The 19,381-nt window shown below is 38.0% G+C and overlaps 1 protein-coding gene across 1 annotated transcript in view; it reads right to left on the bottom strand.

Moving 5' to 3' along the window:
- Positions 1 to 19,381, bottom strand: part of LOC107718041 (amphiphysin-like) — a 33,348-nt gene that overhangs the window by 8,335 nt on the left and 5,632 nt on the right. Inside the window, 15 exon segments of the mRNA XM_016524974.1 lie at positions 2 to 1,184; positions 1,527 to 1,553; positions 1,819 to 1,842; positions 1,996 to 2,097; positions 2,233 to 2,355; positions 2,536 to 2,674; positions 3,543 to 3,625; positions 5,009 to 5,084; positions 7,060 to 7,145; positions 7,284 to 7,391; positions 7,566 to 7,661; positions 9,531 to 9,625; positions 9,711 to 9,765; positions 13,433 to 13,513; positions 18,715 to 18,796. Of these exon segments, the coding sequence (XP_016380460.1) occupies positions 2 to 1,184; positions 1,527 to 1,553; positions 1,819 to 1,842; positions 1,996 to 2,097; positions 2,233 to 2,355; positions 2,536 to 2,674; positions 3,543 to 3,625; positions 5,009 to 5,084; positions 7,060 to 7,145; positions 7,284 to 7,391; positions 7,566 to 7,661; positions 9,531 to 9,625; positions 9,711 to 9,765; positions 13,433 to 13,513; positions 18,715 to 18,783 (2,347 nt within the window). The 5' untranslated portion in view covers positions 18,784 to 18,796.

The following is a 19,381-nucleotide window of genomic DNA, read 5'->3' as shown; positions in this document are numbered from 1 at the left end:
GTAGCAAAAGGGTCTGATGTGAATTCAGTGGCAAAGGGGTCCGCTGCCCACTGTCCTTCGTCTGCTGGCTGGGTCTCTGCAAACGGATCAGAATGAAACCCACTTTTTGGACTCTCTGTTGATAGCCCTTCAGTATCAAAAAGATCACTGCCTGTAGTAACAAAGGGATCACTTCCAGAAAAGCCAACGGGATCTTGGTCCGAGGTCGCAAATGGATCATTTCCATTCCCAAATGGGTCATCCCCTGATGCTGCAAAGGGATCATCCCCTGTACCAAATGGATCATTACCTTCAGTGTCAAATGGGTCTGAACTCGGAGTAGATTCAAGAACATTTTGAGGCATATTTGCTCCTGCTTTGGCTGGGTCTGAAATCGGCTCATCCAAGCTTTCATTTTCAAGCTCTGAGACACATGGTGTTGCTTCAGGCTGATCCCAGTTGGCTGCAAATGCATCACCACCAAACCCAGAGTCAGCAGGTGTAATCTGCTCGGGGACACCATCAGACGTGTCCCAGTCTGCAAAGCACTCTTGGGCCACAGTGCCTTGTTCTGGTGCCACAACTGGATTCTCATTCTCGGCACATTCAAGCTCATCATCTGCACTGACCCACCCACCGTTTTGTTCTGGGACATCACCCCATTCTTCAGCAGTCTCGTACTCTGAGCCGGATCCATCTAGATCAACCTGGCTAGAAAGACCCCATCTGGAACTATCTCCCCCTACGCCCTCCGTGGTATCCTGAATCTCCTGACCAAACTCATCGGTGAATATGATTCCAGGCATTGGTTGCAAGCCCACTGTCTCCTCTGCATCTCTCTCCTCTGACCTGCAACTTACCTTTTCTTTTGCCCATTCCACTTGATTTTTAGCCCAGTCTGTCTGACCTTCCTCTACACTCTCTTTCCCCTGTCCTGGATGCTGTTGCTTGGCCTCGCCACCCCCCACAGCACAGGGATCACAGTCTGGGTCTGGCTCAGGATAGTTTTCTGGATTCCAGGCTCTAACCTCATCTGTGGCTGCCTCTCCTTGAGGCTGTGATGCTACCTCTGTTGGCCAACCTTCGGCAGGTGGCCATCCCTGCTCATCCACTGCAGTTTGAGCATTTCCAGATTCCTCTGTACCCGTAGTGGCTGAAGAGCCAAAGTCAGCTGCCCAGTTGGCAGTGAAGCCAGCATCTGCAGCCTGGTCAAGGAAAGAAAGGTAACAAGTGGTAACTATGCAAATAAATTTCCCCTATGATGGGGGCCAACAGAGATGGAGACAGATTTGTCACAGACAAACACAGATTAAAGAAACTAAGTAGGAATATTTTAAATGAGAACCATGGTACATGAATATAAACCGCAATGCAATGTCACACTGGAGAAATGGGGGACAGATTTCTAATTTGTAACGTTAATGAATAAATGAACATTTAAGAAGTTATCTGCCAAAGTCTTGAAAGCTGGAGGTTAAATCTGCCATGAACTTTAATTACATTTGCAATTGCTTTCTACTAAGACACTCTCGTCAGTCATTACTTACGGGCTGTGCAGGCTGTGCAGCATTTCCCTAGAAATGAACAGAGATATCAGAGGTATTTGCTGTCAAATTAATGCTCGACAGGAACGTCTTTGAGCTTGTCATGAAATTACAGTGAATTTACATTTCATGTCAGTGTAAATTTATTGTTTTAAGAGACTACAACTCTAGGCCACTTCTTTTAACATCAGGACAGGAGAGGATTCTGTCACCAAGTTACTAATAGCACCAAGATTTCTCTCCTTTGCATCAGCTCACATAGATCAGAGAGTACAGGCAAAGAAAGCAGACTTACCGCCCAAAGATCCCAAGGTAGTGTCTGTAAGAAAAAATATGCAACAATTTAAGCTCTATTTCCTAACTGATTGATTAATGTTATATAAATAAAAATGATTGCTAAGACGTAAAAGTTTTCATTTGACCTGTCACTGTCTCTAATTTTTAATAACATAAGCAGAGTGTGAAGAAGGACCTGAGATATGGGTGATTGGGTCTGCCCGATAGGTGTACTGGCATCAGGCTTGAATGGATCAAAATCCAAGTCCAGGAGAGATTCTCCAGGTTTCTCGTTTGGCTAAAGTAAGAACATAAAAATAAAATGAACTGACTATTAAATAAGGTTGAATGCTGCACAAGTAATCTATTTTACTCCTAGCAGATATTTTTCTTTTTCCATATTACCAATAAAAATAAGTGAATGCTCGCTCACCTGTGGTGATGTAACACTGATCTCTGGAAAGCCTCCATCGAACAGGTCGATTATCTGCTCTTGTTGGAGCTCCTTGGTTGGAGTAGCTTTTGGAGGAGGTGGTTTTGGAGGTCCCATTTTGAGCTGATATGAAGAGATACCATGTGTGCCTTTGAACCTCACAAATCAAAACCTCACAAATACTGGTCAAGGAGAGCATTTGTACTCATTTTAGTGCTGCACATCATGAATAAACTGCAAACTTCCTAACTACTTGAATCTTCATTCTGAATGCTGCAGGACTTGGAGGGGTTTCAGTCCTACCTGTGAAGGTGATTTGGGTCGAAGTGGGCCAGGAGATGTGGGCCTTAGTGTGTGGTTGGGGCTGGCAGCTGGGCTGCTGTCAGAGCTCTCATCATCAGGTGGGGTGGGAGTCCTGGCTAATCGCAGGGGTCCTGAGTCGCTGTCAATAAAAAATGACACACAAATAACTTCTTAGCAATTCATCATGGCTTCTTTTATTCTGAATATATTATTTTCACTAGATCAGAGCTCTTATTGGAGATTTCTAAGAAGGGCAGTTTGCAACCAACACACTATTTAAGAGATGGTCTTACTTCATCACAGTTTTCCATTGTGTCCAAGTACTGTTAAATTAATCATTTCTATCACAATGTGCTCTGCTTATCACCTGCTTTTCACTTTGAAGCTATATTTGGATGTAGTGATGCACCTACAGTGTAGGACAAGTTTGAGATTCACTAAAAATGTATAGTTAAATAACAAAGGGATGTTGTGTAAATTACAAGCAAAGGAGAAACATCTGCAGCATAATTACCCATCACCTACCAGATCTACAAAACTAAACACTATCATCATCTTCCTCAAGCACAGTGCTGTTGAACTATGGGTGTCCTCTGCACTACAAACCAATTTTGTGCACAGGACATTTACTTACTCAAAGGTGTTCTTTCACAAAGAACAAATGTGTTCTTCCATTTTCCTTTCTAAACTAAGAACACTTTAGAGGAAGTAAACCTCCCATGTCTTTACATACACTAACTGTCCATGCTATTCCACTTACCGTTTCACTCTGTAACAGGAAGAACACGAACAGAGCCAAACCATATAAACGCTTGATTAAAAGCCAGAATTATGGCAATAATCTTGTTTTCTTATCATCTTTCAAAGTGGTAACAAATATACAACATTATAACATGACAATTCTTCAAGCTTTGTACAATGTTGTACTATGTACATTACAGCCATCAGTGAATAAGTACATTCTGTGCAGGGAGATAATGGAGGTTAAAGACTGTTGCTTGGGTTACCTGGGTGCTCCCTGAATCGTGAACATTTTGTCCGAGTGCTGCTCAGCGAGCTTATTCATCACTTCATACAGCTTATGACAGAGCTGGATCCAAAACATAGAGAAAGAAATCATTGGAAAAAATAATTATGAGAAGAACTCAAGCAAAATTACTTGCCTTAGGCAACCTTAGTGAAATAAATGTTGTCATTCAGGTACTGTGGTACTACTGAATATGCTATTGCGCCTGCTAAGATTTGTATTATTTTCATTCCTTTTTATTGGCATAAACTTGTACATGATCTCACAGTCATTAATATAAAAATAGTAATATGTACAAATCATAATACGTTCATAATAATTAATCTTCACCTTCATGAACAACGAATGCTCAAATTACTAAAGTTTTTCTTAATGTGAAATAATTTTCATTCCTTCAATAAAAGTAAAAATTATGTATGTGTCAATAGAGTGATGCATTGACCTCTATACTGATCACATTGACACAAAGAGCAGACCTTTGCAGTAGCTTCTGTGCAGAGCTGCATTGTTCACCCCTTCTGGTGAAAAAAGTCTTTAACAAAGCATTGATGCCCACTGACGGCAACATGCTGTGTCTAATAATAAACATAATCTACCAATGCGGAGTTCCCAGCTAAAACATTATAACCTTCAGTGTGGACCCAAAATGACAGATGTGGATCTAAAAGAAATTTGCACTGTTTAATGTCTCTAACACTAGAAAACTAAAGGCTAGAAAATAATATTTGGAGCAATATTCAAAGAGTATTTAAAGAGTTATGTATTGGTTGAATGTAGAGCAGGCAGTGCATTTAAAAAAGTTGCTCTCCCACGCTGCATTGTTAAAGAGTTAAATAGCCCTATAAATATTGCTCAATCATTCATCAGTGCCTCTTCTGTGATTTAGAAAACCTGTACAAACCATATTTTCTATCGCCCTACACCAACCCTACACCTAAACCTACCCCTTACAGGAAACTTTCTGCATTTTTAGATTTTCAAAAAAAACTCATTCTGAATGATTTATAAGCCTTTTGAAATACGGGGACACTCAAAATGTCCTCATAAATCACCTTCTCGTTGTAATACCTATGTCATACCCATGTCATTATACAAATTTGTGTCACGCGCGCGCACACACACACACACACACACATTATCTGTCTTTCATGAGTAATAGCTACAGCACAAGTAGCAGCTTGAATAGAAAATGAGATTTCAGGCAAAGCATGAGAGCTTTTCTTTGACTGACTGCATGGATCAGAAACAAAGCTCCTAATCTTACTATGTAAAACTGTGAATTTTGTCATAAACCACTCTTGAAAACACAGTAGTCTGTGAGTACTCTATAAACCCAAGGAGGAACATGTGCTTTGTGTTTTTGAGCACCCAGTTCATTGTTTGTGATATTTAGGAGGAGCATCATGTTTAACAGCTTCAAGAGCTTTCGAAATTAATCTAACTCACAAAAGAGATCTCCCTGTGGAATCGGGCTTCCAGGCTGGAGACGTTTTGGAAGGTGCTAACATAGAACCCCACCCGACTGCAAAGAGGAAAGGAGAAGAATAATGATTAGGCTCCAGCCTCCAACAAGTGCGCAATATGTTGAAGAAGCATCTGGATGATGTTCAAAAAGAAAAACAGATGGACACTGATGATGTCATTTAGAGTTTAAGAATTCCTTGTTTCTATTTAAAAAAAACAACAACTTTGTACCACATATGTGAAAGAGATCAGAAGGCAAATGTGATGCACTAACACAAACCTCTGCACCTCAAACATTAATACATCAAGCAAGATATTAAAGCTTTTTAGTCCTTTTAAAACAAAGAATGCGGAATCATATCTGGAAGTTGCTCCTATAAGCTAAAATGCCTCAGTCCACGCCTGCATGACAGTAAGAACCCTAAAATCCGAAATAATACAAATATAAAGTGACACAGCCATTTTTGATGTCTGCAACAGTTATGAATGTATCTCAGTCATTTTTTCTTTCTGGTCTGAGCTGAAATGAGCATGGCTGCAGGGTCTGGTGCAGAGAGGAAGCTGCCGATTGAATAGATTATGTAACCAGGCTGTTGCTCCAGTGAGCAAACAGACCCTTTCAGCTCAAAACAGCATAATGCTTACCAGAGCATATTCACCATAACATACAGCTGACCACAAGATACAGTACATACACCTTATTTGTATTACCATTAAAATACTGTCTACAATCATACTCAAAATACCAGGTAGTTAAAGGGATAGTTCACACATCATTTACTCAGTCATACAGTTCCAAAACTCGATTCTTTTTGTCCAAATTATAGAAAGTCAAAGGGGTCCAAGACAACATTAGACCCAATTGACTTTCATTGTATGAAAAAAAAAAGTGTTCCACGGTAGGAAGAAAAACTTTCATTATATGGACAAAAAGAAGTAAATAAAGTCATATAGGTTTGAAATGACATGAAGGTTAGTAAACAATGACAGAATTTTCATTTTATGTTGAACTGTTCCTTTAAAAACAAATTTGCTGCAATATACAGGATACTGCACATCATAACTACAAATATGCAGTTGCACACATAGAGTAAATCAAAGCATATTTAGTAGTTCTATATAAAAAGCATTCTAAATAAGTACTCTAAATAAACTGATGACTAATTCTAGACACTTACCTTCTGATCTTTGTGACAAAGCAAATGACTCCTGTTGTGTAAACCAGCTATTCATAGCATGTTACCACATCTACCATATCAATCCTGCTATTTTCATCGATATGAATTTTGTTAATATCCAACTCATTATATATTTATATAGCTAGCTTAATGCTCAATCATGAATTATATTTTACAAATTTGCCCCAAATTCTTCTTGGATCAATGCAGCATATTCCTTTCCCTTTAAAAGTGTTGATAAAACAACATCTTACCTCCTCTACTCTATGTAACCGCAGCGGTGACATGAGTGTTCACAGCTAGCATGCTGTGCAACTAATGGATAAATGTGGAATGCTGGGATGTAAATGTACATTCCAGGAAGGCCTTTGGTCAAATGAAATCAATATTATTGGCCAGGGCCTTGTATTGTCAGGGCACCAGGCTGTAACTATTACTGCCACCCCACTGAGAATACAATAATTATACTGGGCATGATATAGCAAGGCTTTAGTTATATAAGAGACTGATGGCTAATTATTGAGCTAGTCTTGCATTTAATGTTGTTCACCAGTTAGTGCTGAATGTGAACAAAGGGTCAAAACATGACCCAACAAAATGTCCAACTAGAACAATGAGAACAACAAAGCAATTTTAACTCTCTTGGTCCTTTTCGCACCATATAGGCATCTGTAATGAATCCATACCATTTGTAATCTGGTGGTCTCATCATATCAAATGGTTCTTAACAGAATTAAAATAATGAACCAGCTACTAGAAAGACATCAGGATAACCAAACCGATTCTTTGAATGCTTTTCATGTAGCCTAGTATAAAACTCAGATTTCAGTAGCAGTCAGTCTTAAAATGTCTCACCTATCCCAGAGTGTGGGCAATTCATCCTGCAGGCCAACGTTGAGATCATCAAAAACACTTTGGGCCTTTTTCAAGTCTTCCTCTGCCTACATGCACACAGATACGGTACATACGTTCAAGCAATAGCTCAGATCACTGTGTCAGCAATTTTATGGTTTCAGCAATTGTATTCATAACATTTTAAAGACCAAGTTGTGATGCACAAACAGAAAAGACTTGTATACTTTTGCTATCTTTTTCTCATTCCTCATGGTTGAAGCCTGCAGGGTCTCAAGATGGTGCCTCGCGCTGTCATAGTCAATTAACTTCCTGCTTCTCTTTGCAACACGTATCTGGAGGGAGGGAAAACACTTGTGGTTACTATGGTTACCCTTCAGCTGAATATGTTTTGCATTTATTCTCAGCACTGCGCTGGCACATGCATCAGCTTAAACAATATGGATGATAGGGATATGAACGACCCATCCCTTAAAACCAATTCGGCATGAGTAAAACGACATCGGCACCTTGAGATCTGGGAACTGAGTCAAATATGTTTCCAGTGTGTTGATGGTAGAGTCTACCAGCTTCTGATGGAAGTCCTCCCACAAAACATCACAGTTCTGCAAAGGAGACAAGACAGCCATCAGTCAGATTAACTGAGAGCATTTGACAAGCATGAGAGATTTAACAGAGCGATGGAAGAGAGAATCTACTGTATAACCCCCTCTGAATGTTATTCTGCAGCTCCTGCAACATAAACAGATGAGTATGGGTGTTGGATTTATGATGCAGTAGCAGAGAAATTAAAATCTAATTAGGCTCTTACTCATTCACAGAGGATGCAAATCAGATTCAGGAAGCTGAATTCATCGCTCCCCCTCGGTGAGGTGTGACTAAACAAAAATGAGCGTCCTTGAGGAAAATTAAATTGAAATTCTCTGAGGACAGCGTTGAGTCACAGCCCCACTCCCAAACTAAAAATGACATATGTCATTATCCACTATTAAGAACTCCCTCAAACCACATCATCTGTGTGCCTGTGGGCAGAAGGACAGATGGAATGGTTTGATTTTTGTCATCAGTTTGACACATGAACTTTCTCTGCTGCTTGTGTAAAAAGCGCTAATAAAAACAATATGCAGCCTGATATAAAAAAAAACAGCACTATTGCTTGAGTGATACTCAAAATAAATAAAAAATAAAATAAAATGACTTAAAGGGGTCTTCAGGGATCTTATCTATGCACATTCAGCTTGTAACACTCCAAAGAGAAAGGAAAACTTGAAATCGCATCATATGACCCCTTTAAAGCAACGCTCCTAATCTCACTCAATGTAAAATTATGATTTTTTTCATTAACCATTTGAAAACACAACCACCTGTGACTGCTCTCTAAACACTCATGTTGCAGGAAATAAAATAAAATAAATAAAATCACATGCATAATAATAATAATAATTTTTTATTATTAATATTTTTCAAAATATTCTATATAAAAGATCATAGCATATCAGCATGAATTCATACTGTTTTCTCAAAAAACAATAAATGTACATTTTCTATAAAATATCTTCTGCAATTTATCTTCAATAGCAAAAAGGCCATGCCACCTTTTTCTTTCCTCTAAATAATAATTATACATTATACATACCTACGTATATGCTATAATTCCAGCTATTAAATTTGCTGTATGGGAATTTAAACATGAGGATTAACATGACCAGTTGACATGACCCCTTCTGAATCTATCTTATAAATTGTCTGTGAAATGCATGGGCATGGGCTGCATAATAGACCTTAATGGCTCAGTGACTTGACCCCATTTTCCCTAAAAGGCGCAGCATTTTAGCTTTGGCACAGGTACAGAGTACAAATCCCTCAGCGGAGTCGTGTGAGAGACTGCCAAAACCTCTTGCCTGTTCTTAAACCTCAGATCTCACTAGAACAGATAAGAATGTTCCAGAGTTGGTGAGAATGATTTTTTTTTATCTTCAAATTATCCATTTTTAATTTTGAATTGAACACAATGCTCAGGTTACCTGAGGTCAGGTATTTAATTTTCACCCACTTTCACAACAGTTCTTGAGCATATCAAACTGTGAAGAGAAATCAACACCTATCTTTGATCTTTAGCAGCTCTTTTGATGCTGCGTTTTTAATTTTCACCCACTTTCACAACAGTTCTTGAGCATATCAAACTGTGAAGAGAAATCAACATCTATCTTTGATCTTTAGCAGCTCTTTTGATGCTGCGTTACATATGCAATTGCTCAGCATTTCCCACAAGCCATTTGTATGATGGATCTCATCAACTTGTCACCACTAATATCTAATATTTATTTTTCTCTATAAAAGCAGTAGTATATTTTATGATCCTTAGAAAACATTTTTTCCTGTAAATTTAACAATGCTGTTTCAACATCATTATAATGTCGGTATTTTAAATACCAGTACTAACACATGGACAATCCAACTATATTTCTGGCTACCTTTCCAATAATCATGACATCATCTTTGCCGTGCCAGTCAGACTCATATACTTCATGTAATGACTCTGTCAGGTTCCTAGATGCTTGCTGCATCCCTGCAATCATAACAAAAGAGAATCCAATTCAGTATTAAGCAGATATGTGTATGTACTTGTATGTGTGTATTTTGCAATGGTTCACCTTTCACAGCTGCTATGTAGGCCTTCATCTCCCTCTGAAGCCTAGAGCCCTCAAACTATGGATCAGAACACAAAACAGGAGATTTATTGTCATTTTTAAGGTTCATCACATCAGGCTTTAAACCACACAGGCTGATAATGTCAACATTAAATTGCCTTGATATACTAGTGAGGTTTTCTTTTCAGATTTTTTCAGATCTGTCAATGAATCTCTGAAGAAAATGGCAGTAGTTTTATACATACTCTACCGTTCAAAAGTTTGTGGTTGGTAAGATTGTTTTTGCTGTTTTTGAAAAGGTCTGCTGTGTTTCTTTGATCCAAAATACAGTGAAACCAGTAATACATATATATAAACATTCATTCTGAGCATTCATTCTTGAATTCACAGCTGAAGCGAATCGAATCACAGTAAAAAGCTCTTCATACTGCAGACAACATAATAACTAGCGTTTCAAGCGGTGGAGAATAATTGCTGTCCATGGTGCTGAAATCACAGCGTCACACTGAAAATCACAGGCAGTCATACAAAAGATGTGCTCACAATGAGCTTTCCAGCCAGTGCAGCAGATGGAAGTCATTTCATTTTCTGCACTCTACACAAGAACCAGCAATCCTGAGACAGCATAGGAGGCTACAAGAAGCATTAAAATGAAAAGCCCAAATGTCCTCTATCAGCTCTGATGATCTTTCTCTACACAATATGGTTGAATAATGCACCTTTAGATGCAGAAGTCTGAAATATGTCAGCATTATGCATAAAAAAACATTTTTGATGAGAGATATCATGTCTCATCACTTTGATTAAAACACACACAAACATTTCAGCAAAGGTGCTAGTGTTGTTTTAACAGTCAACTTAATTAGTGGTATCTTGTGGCCACTAGAATATGCCAATATGTCATTGTGTGTGGAATATTATAATGGTTATTTTAGCTTGACTAAAGGTTGTTTAACATTTACTGAGTCTGGTGTCTTTTACAGTCTAGGGTGGCCATTACAATTAACCAGTATCAGATTGACAGTATTTTACAAGCCCTGATGCAGAGAATTGATGTGTACAATATCTCGACGCAGTTGATGGCTCCGTGTTTCTGTTCTAACAAGCGTTTTATGAGCCAGACTTCTAGCATATGGTGTGTGGGTTCAGTTTTGGCTGTGACTGGTATCCTCCAGCTGTAGTGATTGACTCAGCAAATTTAATATCGGACCAATTTAATCTGCATGTACTTCACTTTGCACAAACCAATTTATCACATGGTGACTACAGAAAGTACAGAGCAAATAGTCCTTGACGTAGCCCAAAAGACTGAAGAGAGAGGGGTTAAATGAGCAGAGATGTTTGGAGGTGAGCAGAGGAGAGGAGAGTGTTTCTGGAAGCACTGGCACAATGGAGCATAAAGCAGTCTAATCAGGATTAGTGAGGACAGGTGGAGAGGGTGGGATTAGACTGCTGCTGTTTCTTCAGCAAACACACACTTCTTCTGGAACTACACTTTCCCTCCCTACCTTCCCTCACAGACACTTCACTACAACTCTAAATTTAATTGCATAGCTTTTCATCCTCAAAGTAATCAAATTATTTGAGAGAAATAATTTCGCATTAAATATGGAGCTAGGCCAATATAATTTATCCAGCTGTATAAACTATGGTATATTTGCTGTTGTGGTGATATAAAACTAAACATCATTTGATGATTTTAATGCACTTTTCATTTGCCCATTACATTTCATAAAGGTTTGTTTCGAGAAGTCTTGTCACTCACTAGCAAGAAAAGCATTAAGGCAGAAATGTTGTAACAGAGTCTTTGATTTAAACTTTAATAGTAAAAGTTTGATTAATTGCTGTGAATCAGTTCAAACTGTTAATTTCAATGAATCAGTTAACTATCTAGATTCATTTTGCATCACTCAAAAATGAAATGTATTGTAAGATTTCCATATTACATTGTTTTAGTATGAATATACTGGAAGTAGTTTTTTTTAATTGTTTTTTTTACTAAGGTTTTTTTTTTTATTGTTTTCACTTGTATTCTGAATCGAATTGGCAACAATGGCTATTTGGTTGAAATGACAGCTCCTTTAATAGAAAAAAACACCCCTTTAAATGTTAAGATATATATATATAAAAGCCAAAAGGCCAAAAATATTGAGATATTGAGTAGCTAATGGCGTGTGTATTGCATTAGCCCACATAGATCTAAAGAAAGAGAGAACGGAGAGAATCGTATCTGTGCCGTGCATCCTGGCAGTGCTTTTGTTGTACTGTGGCATTGAAGTGTTGTAGTGACAGCAGGAATGAGAATCATTACTGCTGTAATATAGCCCACGAACGTGTAAGCAGGAAAAAAGCACATGGATTCCGATATTCTCAGATCGGTTTCAGGCCTCATTCATATGTATAAATAAATCTGATATGAATCGGATACGTGCATTTGTGCCTGCCATGTAAGCAGATAGATCAGATATTCCCCTGTTAATGCAAGTTGCATGTCAAATGTTTTTGAAACAGCTCGTGGTACAGATATATCTATTACAAATGAAACATTTCTAGTTGACTAGCAGAGTATTAATTTCATTCGTTTGTGTTAAATAAGAGGCGATCTGGCGCTGAAATGTGTTGCTTTTGAAATCATGCTCGTTGCCGCTGATATCAGTGACGGTAGCTTGTGCACAGATGAGCGCTTCAATCTATTGCTGTTGTGGAGACTCTCTATTCGTTCGTGCATTTTACAAAATAAAATGTACACAAACATGTCTCTGCTCTTGATATACAATCACTGATAAACATATTTGGTCTTAATGAGGAAAAGAACCCAGAACCACTAACATGTTTAGCACAAGTTCAACCGCTAGACCTCTGGATGTTTACAGCGGATCTCTGTATATAATCACTGTCATGAAGAATCGGTACTAATTAATGATTTTGATGTAAGGATGAAACTATCACATTAAAAATGTTTCTATGAGTTCTGTGAATAAGTTAAACTCATTGCGTTCATATTCGTGATTCATCTGCTTTTCTATAAATAGTATGGTTTATTAATAAAGAGTTTGGTATTTTAATATTACTGTCTAATACAGGGGTGGCGAACGTCAGTCCTGGAGAGCCGCAGCCCTGCAGAGTTTTGCTTCAACCCTAATCAAACACACCTGAACAAGCTAATCAAGGTCTGAAGGGTTACTAGGAAGCTACAGGCAGGTGAGTTTTAATTAGGGTTGGAGCTGTACTCTGCAGGGCTGCGGCTCTCCAGGACCGGAGTTCGCCACCGCTGGTCTAATGCATTGAGCCACGTTAAGTGTTGTTCAAGTTAAGCCCATTTAGTGTAAATGCAGTTATCAGATATGGGTCACTTTTAAAAGAAGGTGTAAGCGGTTCGTTTAAAAAAAATTGTATACAGTATAGTAAAAAAAATCCGATTTGGGCATCCAGATTTGCAGTGTAAATGCGGCCTATGTGTCTATACCTTCAAAGTCTTTATCCTATTTAGTATAGAGAACTCTTACAAGATAAAAAATGTCAATGGATATTTTCCCACTAATATTGACCCTTCACATTTAAAAGTGATATATTAACACAGAAGGAGAGACAATATCAATTTATGCTGGTTAAGTACAACATGACTCTCTGCTGCTGGTGGGAAAATCAATCCAGCTTAACAACCACCCAAAGAGCCATTATACCTCCCAAAAACAGCATAGCCCTATAGACCAGACTCATCTTACCTCCTGTCTTTTGAAATTCTGCACACACTGCTCAAACTGTTCATCTTTCGTCTCATCTGCCTTTCCCAACTTCTGCAGAACCTGAAAACAGAGTCAGAAACACAAGGAGTCAGAGAATTAAAAAAAAAAAAAAAATTATATATATATATATATTGCGAATTTTGTATGTAACCAAGATGTAACCAAGCACATTTCTACTACTTACTTTTCCTAAATACTTTAGTGTTAATGACTAGACCAAGTAAAATGCAAAAACATATTTTTCCTGCCAGCATGAACATTGGTAAGGATGACGTAGCTACCAGTTCCCACAGCATTCTCATTGATTTAGCCAAGCCATGACTGAATTCCCATGAGGGAATCCTCTAACAGTGTCTGAATACCCTGTGGACAGTATGACATACACACAAAGAAAGGGCTGAGCAGGAGCGGGGGAGGAAGAATGGGCATAAATTACACTTCCTAGTCTGTCAGGTCTCACTGCCAAAAAGAGGACTTCTGTCACATGACCACCTTGCTGCCTATCCATAGTGACTAACACATGAAAATGGTTTTCGTCTGTTACTCAAAGATTGAATTTGCTGAGAACAAGAGGGGTGCCTGTTTCGATTTTAACTCAGCTAGAAGTATTCAAAAGCTTCTCAGTTTTCGCTATACCCTTTTTATGTAATGTTTGAATTGCTAAATATTTACACAGTTTGACTCTTTGATTCAGTACTCCAAAAGACATGAATAATACACAACATACATACAATGACAACATAAAGTCAATGGACATAATGTAAGCAGGTTCTGTGCAAACAATTGAAGTCTTTATAGTCTATTACAAAGGCAATGGATGTTTTGCTTTGGCAAACACACACATAGTGCTTCACCAACAACCTTCTGTTTTTTTCAACCAGTACAGCTAAACCAGATTGTTAGTATGTTCTTCTATATACCAGCTATCCAGTTTGTCATGCAACCTAAAACCTGTGCTTCATGTGGTGTAAAAATTAACTGGTTTTATTCTAGTCTAAAATATTATGGAATATTCATAATCTAATGTCATTTTAACTCCTTAAGGTGTTTTTTCCCAAAGTGTATTACGTGAAGTTCAACAGTGAACTCTGCATAAAACATGTTAGATCACAACATTCCCCAAACATTGTTCCAATTAGCCTAACAGATTTGTCTGAAAAGGCAGCATAGTTCATATTGAGCAATATTGCAGATTTATAAGCTCCCAGCATGCACTGCCACATGAAGGTTATTGTTAAATACTTGTTGTTTATTTGTTTATTTACTGCATGCTGTCAGCTCATCTTTTTCTTTATGATCTTTAGTTGTGTCACTGTCAGTGGGGTTTGTGTTCAGTATTAACATCAGTGTGTTGACACAAAATTGTTGTTTTTTCTTCTGTCTTCTTCTTCAGAAGCAAAAATTGCAAAGTTAACTATAAACCATATGAATATAAAACCATAACAATGAAATGGCGACAAATTCAAATGTATTGTATTGCTAATTGATATTTTGCTGAACAAGAAATCTGTGGTTGCTGAACAGGATGTTTGGCATTTACAAACAAATTGAAGTTGGCAAAACATCTGTTACAGACGACAATTAAGACAGTTGCTGAAAGGAAAAAAAACTCAAATGTTATGTTTAAGTAATGATTACAATTACACTAACATGTTTGATGTGTTAGTACAGTAAACTGTATGTACAGTACAGTTCAGTATACAGACAATTGCTGTAAGGCTGTTACCTCTCACCACATGTGAAAGTGAAAGTATAAGGCACGGGTCTCCTTCAGTAAACCACAGGGACGGCCCCCTGGGAACATAAATCATGTCAATGCTCTGCATTACTCCTGGGTGGTAAGAACGTGCCATCTGGATGTTTTCTTTGTAAGACACTGACACATGTTGGAAGAGGCTTTGATATGGATCAATAGATAACATCCCATCATACATATACTGTATAATGACATCAGGAAATTATCTACATCACAAGGATACAGTATATTAACATTCATGCAATGCTCTATAATCAGGATTCAGGAACAATACTTATAAGGCACAAAAATATTGATAAAACTGGCAAATAGAAAGGGTTCAGAATGTTTTTCTGCTGGGAAGATTAATAATAGAACCATATACCTCCCTTTGTTTTTTAGATATATTGCCTAAATGTGTAATTATTTAAAAGTGCAAAGTTTTAAACATAGCACTGTATAAAAGGCAAAGACCAAAATCACTCCAGTGTGTGCTCATCTGTATGTTTCATTTATTAAAAACTGTCATAAACCTCACATCTAGAGCTAGAGGATCAACATTGAACTCTCCAAAAGGCAAATGGCACTAATCTAAGACACAAAGCCCAACCTGGAAACACTATACAACAGTAGCAACCAGCCGATGAAATATTAACCCATCTTAGGCCTTAACAACACACTCCACCCTGCCTCATCCACACTGGGCAGTGATGTCCTCTGCTGTAGTTTATGTTGACAAATAGGCTATCCTTCATAAAGTGTTTTATAATGTTTAAAAAATAATCTCATATCTTTGCTAAACATTGTGGAAAAGCAAATGTTGTATAGCAAACTGAACAGTGCCACTTCAACAACGATAGTTTAATTATGATGCTAATATTTATCCTGCAATACACAAGAGCATAAGACAAATTAATTTACATGCATTTTGTTGTTGTTGTGATGCTGCTTAGTAAAGGCATGGAATTATTTGTAAAACAAGTCACAGCGCTTAGCACAATGTTTCATCCAGTTCACAATTACATTGTCACGATGCTTCAATCTTCCTGTGATGGTAAGCAACAGGATTATGAGTCATTTCAGTTGATTGTGAGGTATTTTGTCCCCACCGGGACTCAGATTAAAGGATCCCTTACACCCCTTATCATGTTATCTGCCCTGGTCAGGACCTTCTGTTCCAGAGGCAGTAAATTGTATACCTGTTCCTAAATGTGCTGGTCTTAACCCTTAAGGGAATCATGTTACACTGATAGACATTGTGAGCAGCCAGACTCAACATTCTTGAACTGTGTGGCTTCATGATGCTCTTATGAAATCAGAGAGATATCTGAAATCTGATTAGATATTTTGCTGCATGGCTTCAAACCTGCAACATCAAAATTGTGAAATCATAAATTATAGGACCTAGACAAACTAGAAATGATACCAGAATATGACAAACATTTAATATAATAAAAATGAGGGAAATATTACTCTATGTTGGCAACAGACCAAAGCTATGATTTTAATTATTACAAGCATTAAGCATGAGTCATCATTTAAAAAGCAAGAACAATAAGTTTCATGATTGATTGCTTTTTAAATATCTTGAGGCAATCAAATGTAACAGTCATTAATAACTGCCACAAAGGTCTTGTCATTATGAAAATGTTTTTAGTTGCTTGATGTCATTGTAGTGGTTGTGGTTTTGATGCTAAATGATCTCAGCATAAATATACACAAAAAATCTTTACAATAAGCCTCTATAAAGAATATAAACTTGCACTGTGGTTATAAAAAAAATCACACAAGCTAGAGCTAGAGATAGAGAGAGAGAGAGTGCTTGTGTGTGTAATTTTTCTTTATATATACATATATATGTAATATATACATATAGTATTTTTGGCAGCAGCTTTTATTTATAATGGGACATTTTTAAAACTGTTCTGATAGATAATGGCCACTAATATTATTAAGAGATAACATGACATACAACGATTAAACTGATAGACCTCCATCAAGCTGGTTAATCAAGTCTTGCACCAGTAACAAATCAGCTAAACCATGTTTTAACAGTACGTTTTTTTTTATTTAATTTTTTTACATGTTTTAACAATAGAGACATACCCCTAATTTAAAAGACAAATACACAATTTTGTTACTTTTCATAGAAGAAAGTTGCAGTGAAGTTCTTGAATTGCAGCAAACACACATCAGATAAACCTAACATGAACATGATATAAACACTATCCCACTTTGCCGATGATCTTTCCCACTTCACCTAAAAATGTGAACACCAGTCTATTGTTTTTATCTACTGGCATCGCAAAATCCCAAAAGACAGAGAATATAAAGCTTTCATCAAGCCTCCAGGAATCTACCAAAACCTGTCCCACTTTTGCACAATTCACTCTGAAAAACACCACACAGTGTGACACCCATAGTTCATACACATGATAACATGAAACACGGGTCTCAAGGGAATCTTCACTTTCGATGTCTCATCACAGTTGGCCTTCAGTCTGTGAGTGAACCATGGGGATTAAAAGAAAAACAATCCTCTTACTGCAGCTCGGCTCGGGCTCGGGAAAACCACTACTGCTCTGTTTACCAGACGCCTTCAGTTTACTAGCCGACAGACATTTCATATTCAGCTCGCTACCAACTGCAAAATATTGCGCAGGCTGGCAAAGCAAAACCACGAAAACTAAATCCCATTCTGCAGCTAAATACCAGTTTATTTTCAAAAACATCAAGCGAAAGCGACACACACTTAATAGTCTATTTATATGTCGTTCTGAACAGGGAAAGAATGTCGCGTCTCTCTCTACAAACACATTAAATCGGCCTTCACGATCTCGTGGTCACTCGGAAATCTCCTCCCGCTAGTATTCATACCGCATAGACGAGGGCATCCCCCGCCTCCCCTTCCCCTGACCTTGCAGGAAAATGACAGCTTCAACCAACATCTTGAGTAATAATGGATTACATCGTCAGAGATACAAGGAAAACTTATATAGGGAAAAAATCAGCCATAAGACAGGGGATGATTGGCGAGACAAACAGTAATACGTGGCACTGAATCCGTGACACTTTATTAATCTAATAGTCATCCATTGCTTTCAAACTGAGATGAATCATTTCTCCGTCAAGAAGGTGTATACAGTAAATGTAAACCACAAAGTATCATAATACCTCGTTGGTTTAAGTGGGATTTCTGTCATGGAGCAGCTCCTCAGTCGCTTTTAAATGGCAGTGCTGGCTAAGATTGCAGTCTGCGCATTTTTGACACCGGGAATGATGTTTAAGGTCTGATGCACTGAAAATGTAAACTAAGCATGTGAGAAAGCAGAAAAGAAAAGACGTTTTTCTCTTCTAACCTAAAATATTGCAGGTTAAATCGCACACCTGAATCTCCTTCCCCTGCCCGGAGCATCTGCTGGACAGCTCCACGGACACAAAATGCTGCCTTCGGCTTTATCAAACGTCCTCTAACAATCAAGTCGTTGTTGATCTATCACAAATAAGGAGATAATTAAATCCATACCTTTTCCTGCGCCCGACTGAGCCTCTTTTGGACGTTTTTGGCAAATATGCCCGTCTTTATTTCAGCCATGGCTGCTAGTGCTCTGAAACGAGAAAGGCGACGTTTCAGCACCTCCAGAGCAGTGGAGAGCGGAGGGGGAGGAGCGGCATTTAAAGCCACAGTACGCACCACAGAGAGCCCTTACCCAACCGCTATTTCTCAATATCTAAAATACATGATATCAAATACGCGTAAGAATTTCATCGATAATTCTTCGGTCAACATTATAATACGTATCAGCATGTGTAAGGCGATGTGGATACCTAGAGAGACTGGTAGAGCTTCGCAAGTAAATGTGCTCTACTACATCTCTTGTGGTTGCATGTATTCTTACACTCTCACGTTTTACGCTCCAATCCCTCCCTTTTGCCTACTTTTGATGCCCCCTCATTGGCAAAGGCAAAGCAGGCGCAGTGTGGTCACGGTCACCTCTACAGCCCATAGCCCTAGTCGTCGTCTTTTTTAATTGAGAATTTTTTAATAAAGTGCATATTTTTCCTTTTTATTTCCAATGTTTTAGTTTATCTTAATGGAGTACATACTATTTTATACTTAATACATACTTTGAAATCCGTGCATATGCAAAATAATTAATTTATTTATTATTTATTTATTTGTTTATTTATTT

The sequence above is a fragment of the Sinocyclocheilus rhinocerous genome, unplaced genomic scaffold (genome assembly GCF_001515625.1).
Source record: "Sinocyclocheilus rhinocerous isolate Xijiao unplaced genomic scaffold, SAMN03320098_v1.1 scaffold2258, whole genome shotgun sequence".
Classification (NCBI taxonomy): Eukaryota; Metazoa; Chordata; class Actinopteri; order Cypriniformes; family Cyprinidae; genus Sinocyclocheilus; species Sinocyclocheilus rhinocerous.
Note: the sequence above shows the minus strand (reverse complement) of the source record. Positions and strands in the feature narration are given on the sequence as shown.